General features: G+C 50.5%; 1 protein-coding gene across 3 annotated transcripts in view; it reads right to left on the bottom strand.

Moving 5' to 3' along the window:
* The window catches only part of LOC109885233 (polypyrimidine tract-binding protein 3), a 62,204-nt gene extending 48,906 nt beyond the window's left edge, over window positions 1–13,298 (bottom strand). For 2 of the 3 annotated variants that reach the window (XM_031826018.1, XM_031826019.1), the window contains exons 1-4: window positions 12,630–13,298; window positions 7,440–7,586; window positions 3,223–3,375; window positions 2,097–2,207 (exon numbers count right to left, since the gene is read on the bottom strand). In XM_031826018.1, coding sequence (XP_031681878.1) covers window positions 2,097–2,207; window positions 3,223–3,375; window positions 7,440–7,574 — 399 coding nt within the window. In that variant the 5' untranslated portion in view covers window positions 7,575–7,586; window positions 12,630–13,298. The remainder of the gene's footprint in view (window positions 1–2,096; window positions 2,208–3,222; window positions 3,376–7,439; window positions 7,587–12,629) is intronic. The other variant, XR_004210165.1, reaches the window with a different exon arrangement.
* Window positions 13,299–15,146: the final 1,848 nt, after the last annotated feature.

Genomic DNA, 15,146 nt, shown 5'->3' with positions numbered 1-15,146 from the left:
ATGTCAATATGAAGTGGAGTGTTTTGACGACGTGGTGTGGTGGGCATTTATAGAGTCAGTACGTACCACTTTGGTGTGGTGGGCATTTATAGGGTCAGTACGTACCACTGGTGTGGTGGGCATTTATAGGGTCAGTACGTACCACTGGTGTGGTGGGCATTTATAGAGTCAGTACATACCACTGGTGTGGTGGGCATTTATAGGGTCAGTACGTACCACTGGTGTGGGGGGCATTTATAGAGTGAGTACGTACCACTGGTGTGGTGGGCATTTATAGGGTCAGTACGTACCACTGGTGTGGTGGGCATTTATAGGGTCAGTACGTACCACTGGTGTGGTGGGCATTTATAGAGTCAGTACGTACCACTGGTGTGGTGGGCATTTATAGAGTCAGTACGTACCACTTTGGTGTGGTGGGCATTTATAGAGTCAGTACGTACCACTTTGGTGTGGTGGGCATTTATAGAGTCAGTACGTACCACTGGTGTGGTGGGCATTTATAGAGTCAGTACGTACCACTTTGGTGTGGTGGGCATTTATAGAGTCAGTACGTACCACTGGTGCGGTGGGCATTTATAGAGTCAGTACGTACCACTTTGGTGTGGTGGGCATTTATAGAGTCAGTACGTACCACTGGTGTGGTGGGCATTTATAGGGTCAGTACGTACCACTGGTGTGGTGGGCATTTATAGGGTCAGTACGTACCACTTTGGTGTGGTGGGCATTTATAGGGTCAGTACGTACCACTTTGGTGTGGTGGGCATTTATAGGGTCAGTACGTACCACTTTGGTGTGGTGGGCATTTATAGGGTCAGTACGTACCACTGGTGTGGTGGGCATTTATAGGGTCAGTACGTACCACTGGTGTGGTGGGCATTTATAGGGTCAGTACGTACCACTGGTGTGGTGGGCATTTATAGGGTCAGTACGTACCACTGGTGTGGTGGGCATTTATAGGGTCAGTACGTACCACTGGTGTGGTGGGCATTTATAGGGTCAGTACGTACCACTGGTGTGGTGGGCATTTATAGGGTCAGTACGTACCACTGGTGTGGTGGGCATTTATAGGGTCAGTACGTACCACTGGTGTGGTGGGCATTTATAGGGTCAGTACGTACCACTGGTGTGGTGGGCATTTATAGGGTCAGTACGTACCACTGGTGTGGTGGGCATTTATAGAGTCAGTACGTACCACTGGTGTGGTGGGCATTTATAGAGTCAGTACGTACCACTGGTGTGGTGGGCATTTATAGGGTCAGTACGTACCACTTTGGTGTGGTGGGCATTTATAGGGTCAGTACATACCACTAGTGTGGTGGGCATTTATAGAGTCAGTACGTACCACTTTGGTGTGGTGGGCATTTATAGAGTCAGTACGTACCACTTTGGTGTGGTGGGCATTTATAGAGTCAGTACGTACCACTGGTGTGGTGGGCATTTATAGGGTCAGTACGTACCACTGGTGTGGTGGGCATTTATAGAGTCAGTACGTACCACTGGTGTGGTGGGCATTTATAGAGTCAGTACGTACCACTGGTGTGGCATTTATAGAGTCAGTACGTACCACTTTGGTGTGGTGGGCATTTATAGAGTTAGTACGTACCACTTTGGTGTGGTGGGCATTTATAGGGTCAGTACATACCACTGGTGTGGTGGGCATTTATAGAGTCAGTACGTACCACTTTGGTGTGGTGGGCATTTATAGAGTCAGTACGTACCACTTTGGTGTGGTGGGCATTTATAGAGTCAGTACGTACCACTGGTGTGGTGGGCATTTATAGGGTCAGTACGTACCACTGGTGTGGTGGGCATTTATAGAGTCAGTACGTACCACTGGTGTGGTGGGCATTTATAGAGTCAGTACGTACCACTGGTGTGGCATTTATAGAGTCAGTACGTACCACTTTGGTGTGGTGGGCATTTATAGAGTTAGTACGTACCACTTTGGTGTGGTGGGCATTTATAGAGTCAGTACGTACCACTTTGGTGTGGTGGGCATTTATAGAGTCAGTACCTACCACTTTGGCGTGGTGGGCATTTATAGAGTCAGTACCTACCACTTTGGCGTGGTGGGCATTTATAGAGTCAGTACCTACCACTTTGGCGTGGTGGGCATTCATCGGGTCAGCATATTGTAGCAGCGCCTGGAACTGGTTGTTCTTGGTGAAAGTGATGATCTTCAGGACCGTCCCGAACTTAGAGAAGATCTATGGAGACAAAATGGAAAAAAAACTAGTTCATATGAACATGTCTCTTATGCTACTTGGCACCATAGAGGAGAGCATTATTCCAGAACTCTTTTACTATGTGAGGTACTTTGAGCATCCATCAATCAATGAATCAGTCAATAACTCAACCAGTCATCTAATCAGTGGTCCAGGGTAGAAGAGGTTAGAGGTCAGGTTTACCTGGTGTAGGACCTCCAGTTATAGAGGTTAGAGGTCAGGGTTACCTGGTGTAGGGTCTCCAGTGGTCCAGGGTAGAAGAGGTTAGAGATCAGAGTTACCTGGTGTAGGGTCTCCAGTGATAGGGGTTAGAGGTTAGAGGTTAGAGGTCAGGGTTGCCTGGTGTAGGACCTCCAGTGATAGGGGTTAGAGGTCAGGGTTACCTGGTGTAGGACCTCCAGTGGTCCAGGGTAGAAGAGGTTAGAGGTCAGGGTTACCTGGTGTAGGGTCTCCAGTGATAGAGGTTAGAGGTCAGAGGTCAGGGTTACCTGGTGTAGGACCTCCAGTGATAGGGGTTAGAGGTCAGAGGTCAGGGTTACCTGGTGTAGGACCTCCAGTGATAGGGGTTAGAAGTCAGAGTTCAGGGTTACCTGGTGTAGGGTCTCCAGTGATAGGGGTTAGAGGTTAGAGAGGTTAGAGGTCAGGGTTACCTGGTGTAGGGTCTCCAGTGATAGGGGTTAGAGGTTAGAGGTCAGGGTTACCTGGTGTAGCACCTCCAGTGATAGAGATAAGACATCAGAGGGTAGAGGTCAGGGTTACCTGGTGTAGCACCTCCAGTGATACAGAGTAGAAGAGGTGAGAGGTCAGAGGGTAGAGGTCAGGGTTACCTGGTGGAGCACCTCCAGTGATACAGGGTAGAAGAGGTGAGAGGTTAGAGGTCAGGGTTACCTGGTGTAGGATCTCCAGTGATAGGGGTTAGAGGTCAGAGGTCAGGGTTACCTGGTGTAGCACCTCCAGTGATAGAGGTTAGACATCAGAGGGTAGAGGTCAGGGTTACCTGGTGTAGCACCTCCAGAGATACAGGGTAGAAGAGGTTTTCTACGATGATGCGCAGCACGGGGCTCTGTCCTGGCATCAGGGTTCCGTCACCGCCAGATGCTGAACCACCCAACGCCACTGCATTAACTGCCTGCAATGCTGCCTGAACTCTCTGTTAGGGGGGAGGAGGAGAGGGGGAAGAGAGGGAGGAGAGGGAGGAGAGGGAGGAGAGGGGGAGGAGAGAGAGGAGAGGAGAGGAGAGGGGGAGGAGAGAGAGGAGAGGAGAGGGGGAGAGAGGGGGAAGAGAGGGAGGAGGGGAGAGGGGGAAGAGAGGGAGGAGATGAGAGGGGGAAGAGAGGGAGGAGAGGGGGAAGAGAGAGAGGAGAGGAGAGGGGGGAGAGAGGGAGGAGAGGAGAGGGGGGAGAGAGGGAGGAGAGGAGAGGGGGGAGAGAGGGAGGAGAGGGGGAAGAGAGGGAGGAGAGGAGAGGGGGGAGAGAGGGAGGAGAGGAGAGGGGGGAGAGAGGGAGGAGAGGGGGAAGAGAGGGAGGAGAGGGGGAAGAGAGAGAGGAGAGGGGGAAGAGAGGGAGGAGAGGGGAGGAGAGGGGGAGGAGAGGGGAGAGAGGGAGGAGAGAGGGAGGAGAGGAGAGGGGGAAGAGAGGGAGGAGAGGAGAGGGGGGAGAGAGGGAGGAGAGGGGGAAGAGAGGGAGGAGAGGAGAGGGGGGAGAGAGGGAGGAGAGGAGAGGGGGAAGAGAGAGGAGAGGGGAAGAGAGGGAGGAGAGGAGAGGGGAAGAGAGGGAGGAGAGGAGAGGAGAGGGGAAGAGAGGAAGGAGAGGGGAGGAAGGGAGTAGAGAGAGGAAAGAGAGGGGGAAAGAGAGTGAGGAGAGGAGAGGGGGAAGAGAGGAGAGAAGGGGGAAGAGAGGAGGAGGGGGTGGAAAGATGAGGGGGGAGAGAGGAGGGAGGAGAGGGGAAGAGAGGGAGGAGAGGGAGAGGGGGGAAGAGAGGGAGAGAGGAGAGGGGGAAGAGAGGGAGGAGAGGAGAGGAAGGGGGAAGGAGGGAGGAGAGGGGGGAAGAGAGGGAGGAGAGGGGAAGAGAGGGGAGAGAGGGAGAAGAGGGGGAGAGAGGGAGAGGAGAGGAGAGGGGGAGAGAGGGAGGAGAGGGGGAAGAGAGGGAGGAGGAGGGGAGAGAGAGGAGAGGGGAAGAGAGGGAGGAGGGGGAAGAGAGGGGAGGAGAGGGGAAAGAGGGGAGAGGAGAAGGGGAGGAGATGGGGGGAAGAGAGGGAAGGAGGAGGGAGGAGAGGAGAGGGGGAAGAGAGGGAGGAGAGGAGAGGGGGGAGAGAGGGAGGAGAGGAGGAAGAGAGGAGGAGAGGGGAGGAGAGGGAGGAGAGGGGGAGAGAGAGAGGAGAGGAGAGGGGAAGAGAGAGAGGAGAGGAGAGGGGGAAGAGAGGGAGGAGGGGAGAGGGGGGAGAGAGAGAGGAGAGGAGAGGGGGAAGAGAGAGAGGAGAGGGGGAAGAGAGAGAGGAGAGGAGAGGGGGAAGAGAGAGAGGAGTGGAGAGGGGAAGAGAGAGAGGAGAGGAGAGGGGGGAAGAGAGGGAGGAGAGGAGAGGAGGAAGAGAGAGAGGAGAGGAGAGGGGGAAGAGAGGGAGGAGAGGAGAGGGGGAAGAGAGGGAGGAGAGGAGAGGGGGAGAGAGGGAGGAGAGGGGAGGGGGGAGAGAGAGAGGAGAGGAGAGGGGGAAGAGAGAGAGGAGAGGGGGGGAGAGAGAGAGGAGTGGAGAGGGGGAAGAGAGAGAGGAGAGGAGAGGGGGAAGAGAGAGAGAGGAGAGGAGAGGGGGAAGAGAGGGAGGAGAGGAGAGGAGGAAGAGAGAGAGGAGAGGAGAGGGGGAAGAGAGGGAGGAGAGGAGAGGGGGAAGAGAGGGAGGAGGGAGAGGGGGGGCGAGAGGGAGGAGAGGGGGAGGGGGGAGAGAGGGAGGAGAGGAGAGGGGGGAGAGAGGGAGAGAGGAGGAGAGAGGGAAGAGGAGAGGGGAAGAGAGGAGAGGGGGAAGAGAGGGAGGAGAGGGGGAGGAGATGGAGGAGAGGAGAGGGGGGAGAGAGAGAGGAGAGGAGAGGGGGAAGAGAGGGAGGAGAGGAGAGGGGGAACGAGAGGGAGGAGAGAGGGAGGAGAGGGGGAAGAGAGGGAGGAGAGGAGAGGGGGGATAGAGAGGAGAGGAGAGGGGAAGAGAGAGAGAGGAGAGGGGGAAGAGAGGGAGGAGAGGGGGAGGAGAGGGAGGAGAGGGGAGGAGAGGGAGGAGAGGGGAGGAGAGAGAGGAGAGGGGGAAGAGAGGGAGAGAGGGAGAGGGGAGGAGAGAGAGAGGAGAGGAGAGGGGGAGAGAGGGAGGAGAGGAGAGGGGGGAGAGAGGGAGGAGAGAGGGAGGAGAGGGGGAAGAGAGGGAGGAGAGGAGAGGGGGAAGAGAGAGAGGAGAGGAGAGGGGGAAGAGAGGGAGGAGAGGAGAGGGGGAAGAGAGAGAGGAGAGGAGAGGGGGAAGAGAGAGAGGAGAGGAGAGGGGGAGGAGAGGGAGGAGAGAGGGAGGAGAGGAGAGGGGGAAGAGAGAGAGGAGAGGAGAGGAGAGGGGGGAGAGGAGAGGAGAGGGGGAAGAGAGAGAGGAGAGGAGAGGGGGAGGAGAGAGAGGAGAGGGGGAGAGAGAGGAGAGGAGAGGGAGTAAAGAGGGAGGAGGAGGGGGAGAGAGAGAGGAGAGGGGGAGAGAGAGGAGAGGAGAGGGAGTAAAGAGGGAGGAGAGGAGAGGGGGAGAGGGGTGAGAGAGAGGAGAGGGGGAGAGAGGGAGGAGAGGGGGATGTTGGGTTTAATACCCCAAAAAACAATAATCCTAAATGATATAACTTTTTAACTTATTCTCATAATGTTGCTCACCACATAGTATATACACAATAATATATAACACACATTGGGTTTACCATGACAATAAACAATCAATAATATATAACACACATTGGGTTTACCATGACAATAAACAATCAATAATATATAACACACATTGGGTTTACCATGACAACAAACAATCAATAATATATTGATATATATATATATATATATTGGTCATCCATTGTGTGTGTTGTAACGTGATACTCTACAGTGGCTAGAAACAACTGACCAGGGTGGACTGGACCAGCCTGTTGTTGGAAAGGTCCTATCACAAACACAACAACTGACCAGGATGGACTGGATGGACCAGCCTGTTGTTGGAAGGTCCTATCACAAACACAACAACTGACCAGGATGGACTGGACCAGCCTGTTGTTGGAAAGGTCCTATCACAAACACAACAACTGACCAGGATGGACTGGATGGACCAGCCTGTTGTTGGAAAGGTCCTAACACAAACACAACAACTGACCAGGATGGACTGGATGGACCAGCCTGTTGTTGGAAAGGTCCTATCTCAAACACAACAACTGACCAGGATGGACTGGACCAGCCTGTTGTTGGAAAGGTCCTATCCCAAACACAACAACTGACCAGGATGGACTGGACCAGCCTGTTGTTGGAAAGGTCCTATCACAAACACAACAACTGACCAGGATGGACTGGATGGACCAGCCTGTTGTTGGAAAGGTCCTATCACAAACACAACAACTGACCAGGATGGACTGGATGGACCAGCCTGTTGTTGGAAAGGTCCTATCACAAACACAACAACTGACCAGGATGGACTGGATGGACCAGCCTGTTGTTGGAAAGGTCCTATCACAAACACAACAACTGACCAGGATGGACTGGATGGACCAGCCTGTTGTTGGAAAGGTCCTATCACAAAGACCACTGGTTGCATGTCTTGTGTTGCCACAATCAACAGCCTGATCAAATCTACAGTATGTGAGGAGATGTGTCGCGCTGCATGAGGCAAATGGTGGTCACACCAGATGCTGACTGGTTTTCTGATCCACACCCATTATTTGTTTAAATTGACCGATTTTCTTATATGATCTGCAAATTATATTTTTGATCAGTATACATGAGGCCCTGATTGGTCAGGCTTTATGATACTCACTCCCTGATTGGTCAGGTTGTAATGTACATGCAGTGGATTCAGTCTATGATTGGTCAGGTTGGACTGTACTCAGCCCCTGATTGGGCAGGTTGGACTGTACTCAGCCCCTGATTGGGCAGGTTGGACTGTACTCAGCCCCTGATTGGTCAGGTTGGACTGTACTCAGCCCCTGATTGGTCAGGTTGGACTGTACTCACCCCCTGATTGGGCAGGTTGTCTGTCTTTAGCTCGCGGTGGTTGGAGTACTGGATGTAGACTGGCTGGTTGCGTACGTGAGGTGTTGCTGTGGTGTAGTAGTTCACCATGGTGATCGCTGCCTCCTCTGAAGCCATTTCTATAAAAGCCTGGTTGGTTTGGGAGGGAACAACAAAGACACATACGTCAGACACGTACGCTTGTACAGGACAAAGCTACAGTGAAATTCATGTATATTAGTAGCAATAGAAATTTAGTCCGGGATTCAATCCGATCGCGATTTGGACGCCTTTGAAAGGTCCTTTATGTTTGCACCGGCACGTGAATCTCCGCAAACTGTGGGAACATTTAGCTTTTAACATTTTACTGCTAAATCAGGGTCACACAGAGCGGTTCCTGGTAGTCTTAAACAAATCTACTTTGAAACAAAAGTATCCACCTCACACACATGGTTATGGGTTTAAAATGAAGAAGACACCTGTACCATGTCAGATATATAGAGTTGACATGTATTACATTTTGAGTTTACATCCCAATATTACACTTTATATACAGTAACAGAAGACTGACATTTTGAACCCAGAGACCTGAAAATAGCTGTGCAGCGACGCTCCCCCATCCAATCTGACAGAGCTTGAGATGATCTGCAGAGAAGAATGGGAGAAACTCCCCAAATACTGGTGTGCCAAACTTGTAGCGTCATACCCAAGAAGACTTGAGGCTGTAATCGCTGCCAATTATGGGGTATTGTGATGTCATTATGGGGTATTGTGATGTCGTTATGGGGTATTGTGATGTCATTATGGGGTATTGTGATGTCATTATGGGGTATTGTGATGTCAGTATGGGGTATTGTGATGTCGTTATGTGGTATTGTGATGTCATTATGGGGTATTGTGATGTCATTATGGGGTATTGTGATTTCATTATGGGGTATTGTGATGTCATTATGGGGTATTGTGATGTCATTATGGGGTATTGTGTGTAGATTGACGAGAAAAGAAAAAAAATGTGATCAATTTTAGAATACGGCTGTAATGTAACAAAATGTGGAAAAGGTCAAGGGGTCTGAATATTTTCCCAATGCAATGTCTATTTTTTAATTTAAGTCTGACATGATATGAATGTACTGACATTTTTAAAATGTATTAATCACACAAAGTCAAAGAATTACAAATCCTATACAGCATATTCCTGCCCCGCGTTGTAACACTTCCTGGCTGGGGGCTGGGCGCAAGTCAAGAGCTGAGTGAACGAGTTTTAGAAGCGCAGCGCACAGACATAAAAGTTGGTCTAATTTACTTGAAACTAAAGTCTACTGAAGTTAGACTTCTTTTCTTGTGTTTCTTGGCTATTTCCATTATTTTATTCACAAGCTTGTAACGGGGTTCTTCTGTCGAAGGAGAGGCGGACCAATACGCAGGGTGGTTGAACTTCATGGTTTTTTAATAAGAAAAAATATACATGAACAAACTACAAAACAGTAAATGTGAAAACCCGAAACCAGTCCCGTGTGGCACAAACACTGACACAGGAGACAATCACCCACAAAACCCAAAACCAGTCCCGTGTGGCACAAACACTGACACAGGAGACAATCACCCACAAAACCCAAAACCAGTCCCGTGTGGCACAAACACTGACACAGAGACAATCACCCACAAAACCCGAAACCAGTCCCGTGTGGCACAAACACTGACACAGGAGACAATCACCCACAAAACCCAAAACCAGTCCCGTGTGGCACAAACACTGACACAGGAGACAATCACCCACAAAACCCAAAACCAGTCCCGTTGTGGCACAAACACTGACACAGGAGACAATCACCCACAAAACCCAAAACCAGTCCGTGTGGTACAAACACTGACACAGGAGACAATCACCCACAAAACCCAAAACCAGTCCCGTGTGGCACAAACACTGACACAGGAGACAATCACCCACAAAACCCAAAACCAGTCCCGTGTGGTACAAACACTGACACAGGAGACAATCACCCACAAAACCCAAACCAGTCCCGTGTGGTACAAACACTGACACAGGAGACAATCACCCACAAACCCAAAACCAGTCCTGTGTGGTACAAACACTGACACAGGAGGACAATCACCCACAAAACCCAAAACCAGTCCCGTGTGGTACAAACACTGACACAGGAGACAATCACCCACAAAACCCGAAAACCAGTCCCGTGTGGTACAAACACTGACACAGGAGACAATCACCCACAAAACCCAAAACCAGTCCCGTGTGGCACAAACACTGACACAGGAGACAATCACCCACAAAACCCAAAACCAGTCCCGTGTGGCACAAACACTGACACAGGAGACAATCACCCACAAAACCCAAAACCAGTCCCGTGTGGCACAAACACTGACACAGGAGACAATCACCCACAAAACCCAAAACCAGTCCTGTGTGGCACAAACACTGACACAGGAGACAATCACCCACAAAACCCAAAACCAGTCCTGTGTGGTACAAACACTGACACAGGAGACAATCGCCCACAAAACCAGTCCCGTGTGGTACAAACACTGACACAGGAGACAATCACCCACAAAACCCAAAACCAGTCCTGTGTGGTACAAACACTGACACAGGAGACAATCACCCACAAAACCCAAAACCAGTCCTGTATGGCACAAACACTGACACAGGAGACAATCAACCACAAAACCCAAAACCAGTCCCGTGTGGCACAAACACTGACACAGGAGACAATCACCCACAAAACCCAAAACCAGTCCTGTGTGGTACAAACACTGACACAGGAGACAATCACCCACAAAACCCAAAACCAGTCCTGTGTGGTACAAACACTGACACAGGAGACAATCACCCACAAAACCCAAAACCAGTCCTGTGTGGTACAAACACTGACACAGGAGACAATCACCCACAAAACCCAAAACCAGTCCCGTGTGGCACAAACACTGACACAGGAGACAATCACCCACAAAACCCAAAACCAGTCCTGTGTGGTACAAACACTGACACAGGAGACAATCACCCACAAAACCCAAAACCAGTCCTGTGTGGTACAAACACTGACACAGGAGACAATCACCCACAAAACCCAAAACCAGTCCCGTGTGGCACAAACACTGACACAGGAGACAATCACCCACAAAACCCAAAACCAGTCCCGTGTGGCACAAACACTGACACAGGAGACAATCACCCACAAAACCCAAAACCAGTCCCGTGTGGCACAAACACTGACACAGGAGACAATCACCCACAAAACCCAAAACCAGTCCCGTATGGCACAAACACTGACACAGGAGACAATCACCCACAAAACCCAAAACCAGTCCTGTATGGCACAAACACTGACACAGGAGACAATCACCCACAAAACCCAAAACCAGTCCTGTGTGGTACAAACACTGACACAGGAGACAATCACCCACAAAACCCAAAACCAGTCCCGTGTGGCACAAACACTGACACAGGAGACAATCACCCACAAAACCCAAAACCAGTCCTGTGTGGTACAAACACTGACACAGGAGACAATCACCCACAAAACCCAAAACCAGTCCTGTGTGGTACAAACACTGACACAGGAGACAATCGCCCACAAAACCAGTCCCGTGTGGTACAAACACTGACACAGGAGACAATCACCCACAAAACCCAAAACCAGTCCTGTGTGGTACAAACACTGACACTGGAGACAATCACCCACAAAACCCAAAACCAGTCCTGTGTGGTACAAACACTGACACAGGAGACAGTCACCCAGAAAACCCAAAACCAGTCCTGTGTGGTACAAACACTGACACTGGAGACAATCACCCACAAAACCCAAAACCAGTCCTGTGTGGTACAAACACTGACACAGGAGACAGTCACCCACAAAACCCAAAACCAGTCCTGTGTGGTTTTGACATAGGAGACAATCGCCCACAAAACCAGTCCCGTGTGGTACAAACACTGACACAGGAGACAATCACCCACAAAACCCAAACAGGCTACCTAAATATGGTTCCCAATCAGAGACAATGACTAACACCTGCCTCTGATTGAGAACCATATCAGGCCCAAACACAGAAACAGACAAACTAGACACACAACATAGAATGCCCACTCAGATCACACCCTGACCAAACAAAACATAGAAACATACAAAGCAAACTATGGTCAGGGTGTGACAAAGCTAGGTTGTTTTTCTATGTTTGAGTTTCAACTGCTAGGGAAAAGAAGACAACGCTTCCACCAAAGATGTGTATAACTAAACCAAGATAGACCACAGCCCGTCGTTTCAAACGGGGGGGAACGAATGAGTCGCAGTGGGCAGAGCCAAGCAAGGAGGTGGGCAGAGCCAAGCACAAGCTAGCGAGATCCTATTGGCGTGCTGTAGCACATATTTGCATATTTCCGTTAGGGAACACCTACTCTGTGAAGTGCAATAACTCAATTGGCCTTTGCTCTCCTTCTAAACACCTTTTTTTTTACTTTAAAAAAGGGTAAAGTCTACAAAAACGTAGTCCACTTTGTTCGTAACAGATTCTAGTTTTGGGAACAGAAAACTGTATGTTTTATCAATGAGAAAAGTAGCAGAATGCCGGCCAAAATCTCCTTCCATCTTCTCCCTGCCGGCTAGTTGGCTTCCTCTCACTACCATATTTGGTAGTGAGTGGAAACATCAAGGGGATGCTTCAACATTTACACATCCAGTGAAATATCTGTCTCACTGTTCCATCTGTGCTTCTACCAGTCAGACTCAATCTCACAGGCACAAACAGGACTTGAGTCGCGTTACCGCGGTAACCCCCGCCCTTAAAGGCAGGTAAAAAATGTTTGTCTCATCTGTGATATTTAGGTTAGACTCAAGTCACAGAAAATGAAATGAAACAATATACCACATTACGTCTTACTACTGATACACAGCAGGTAGCCTAGTGGTTAGAGCTTTGGACTAGTAACCTGAAAGGTTGCAAGATCAAATCCCTGAGCTGACAAGATAAAAAATCTGTTGTTCAGCCCCTGAACAAGGCAGTTAACCCACTGTTTCCCAGTAGGCCGTCATTGAAAATAAGATTTTATTCTAAACTGACCTGCCTAGTTAAAAAGAAAGGTAAAATATATATATATTGTGTAAGAAACATTACAAAGCATGCTCATCATTTTTGTGTGTTTTGTTGGTGTCATTGTGATGGGGGATTTTTTTAATCTACCTGCCACAGTGTCTGGTAGACCAAAGAGTTACTGTAATTTCCTGCCTGTCACTCAGTCAGAGCCTGCAGCACAGAGCCAATATGGATGTTCAGAACTTCTTCCGAAAGAGAGTCAAAAAAAAGAGAGCAGGTTGATCAGGTTGAACACGAGCAGGAAGTAGTGAATGAGAGGGCAGAACAGGAAGTAGTGAATGAGAAGGCACAAACAGGAAGTAGTGAATGAGAGGGCAGAACAGGAAGTAGTGAATGAGAAGGCACTAACAGGAAGTAGTGAATGAGAGGGCAGAACAGGAAGTAGTGAATGAGAGGGCAGAACAGGAAGTAGTGAATGAGAGAGCCGAGCAGGCAGAAAGTCAAAGTGCAGCAGAGTTAGCCACAGGTTTTGTGCAGGGTTGTTGGTAGCTAACTAGCTAGTCTCCCTCAGCATAAGGGTTGTTGATAGCTAACTAGCTAGTCTCCCTCAGCATAAGGGTTGTTGATAGCTAACTAGCTAGTCTCCCTTAGCATAAGGGTTGTTGATAGCTAACTAGCTAGTCTCCCTTAGCATAAGGGTTGGTGGTAGCAAACTAGCTAGTCTCCTTCAGCATAAGGGTTGTTGATAGCTAACTAGCTAGTCTCCCTTAGCATAAGGGTTGTTGATAGCTAACTAGCTAGTCTCCCTTAGCATAAGGGTTGGTGGTAGCTAACTAGCTAGTCTCCCTCACCATAAGGGGACGGCAGCGTAGCCTAGTGGTTAGAGTGTTGGACTAGTCACCAAAAGGTTGCAAGTTCAAATCCCTGAGCTGACAAGGTACCTGTCGTTCTGCCCCTGAACAGGCAGTCAACCCACGGTAGACCGTCATTGAAAATAAGAATTTGTTATTTACTGACTTGCCTAGTTAAATAAAATAAGGGTTGGTTGTAGCTAAGTAGCTAGTCACCCTCTGCAGAAAGGGTCTAATGCTAGTGTTAGCACTCTGCATTCTTAAGCTACTGGGTGTCAGCCTGTGTTGATATAAGTCATTATATTAGGAAAATCAGTTTATTTCCAGCAAGTGTATTTGATGGGTTTTGGTTCTGTTTTTTTTCCCTGACTGAAGCACATATCCCCCTCATAAGTTTACAGCCGAAAGGGATATTTGCTAATGAGTTCAGTGACCATTGTCTCCGTTGCCCGCATTAGAAATGTGAAGATACCTAAATCTTCCTCACGTATTATCATGTTTAACCAACAGAGGATATGCCCCCTTTGATCTAAACTCCTCCATGTCTTCAAATCCTACAAACACCCATAGTCACAATGTTATAAATGTTAACATCTACAATGTCATTGTGTTTTCATTCATTCCAATGCAAGTTTTGCACCTTTTTAAGAGACAAAACTATGGGGGGAAATTAAACTTGGTTTGTACTGAATAAGACTCATTCTCAGCTAAACTGACACATTATGCTGGGAGTCCACTGCGTCTCTTTGATATACCTAAAAGAACCAATCAAGCCAGACAAATTGGACTGGATAATTTATGTATCAGAGTATTAGTAAATAGAATCTTTCTATTCTTGTGTAAATAGCACATTCCATTTGAATGTCAAAGGGGGTCCTTGAGCAGAATGTGGGTAAGCAGGGGGAGGCAGGGGGAGGCAGGGAGAGACAGGGGGGGGCAGGGAGAGAGGGAGAGGCACAGGGAGGCCGGGAGAGACAGGGGGAGGCAGGGAGAGAGGAAGAGGCACGGGGAGGCCGGGAGAGACAGGGGGAGGCAGGGAGAGAGGGAGAGGCACGGGGAGGCCGGGAGAGACAGGGGGAGGCAGGGAGAGAGGGAGAGGCACGGGGAGGCCGGGAGAGACGAGGGGGAGGCAGGGAGAGAGGGAGAGGCACGGGGAGGCCGGGAGAGACAGGGGGAGGCAGGGAGAGAGGGAGAGGCACGGGGAGGCCGGGAGAGACAGGGGGAGGCAGGGAGAGAGGGAAGGCACGGGGATGGCCGGGAGAGACAGGGAGAGACAGGGGGAGGCAGGGAGAGAGGGAGAGGCAGGGGGAGGCAGGGAGAGAGGGAGAGGCAGGGAGAGACAGGGGGAGGCAGGGAGAGAGGGAGAGGCAGGGAGAGACAGCGGGAGGCAGGGAGAGAGGGAGAGACAGGGGGAGGCAGGGAGAGACAGGGGAGGCAGGAGAGAGGAGAGGCAGGGAGAGGCAGGGAGAGACAGGGGGAGGCAGGGAGAGAGGGAGAGGCACGGGGAGGCCGGGGAGGCCGGAGAGCAGGGGGAGGGCGGGAGAGAGGGAGAGGCACGGGGAGGCCGGGAGAGACAGGGGGAGGCAGGGAGAGAGGGAGAGGCACGGGGAGGCCGGAGAGACAGGGGAGGCAGGGAGAGAGGGAGAGGCACGGGGAGGCCGGAGAGACGGGGGAGGCAGGGAGAGAGGAGAGGCACGGGGAGGCCGGGAAGACAGCGGAGGCAGGGAGAGAGGGAGAGGCAGGGAGAGACAGGGGGAGGCAGGGAGAGAGGGAGAGGCAGGGAGAGACAGGGGGAGGCAGGGAGAGAGGGAGA

The sequence above is a fragment of the Oncorhynchus kisutch genome, linkage group LG6, assembly GCF_002021735.2.
Source record: "Oncorhynchus kisutch isolate 150728-3 linkage group LG6, Okis_V2, whole genome shotgun sequence".
NCBI lineage: Eukaryota > Metazoa > Chordata > Actinopteri > Salmoniformes > Salmonidae > Oncorhynchus > Oncorhynchus kisutch.
Note: the sequence above shows the minus strand (reverse complement) of the source record. Positions and strands in the feature narration are given on the sequence as shown.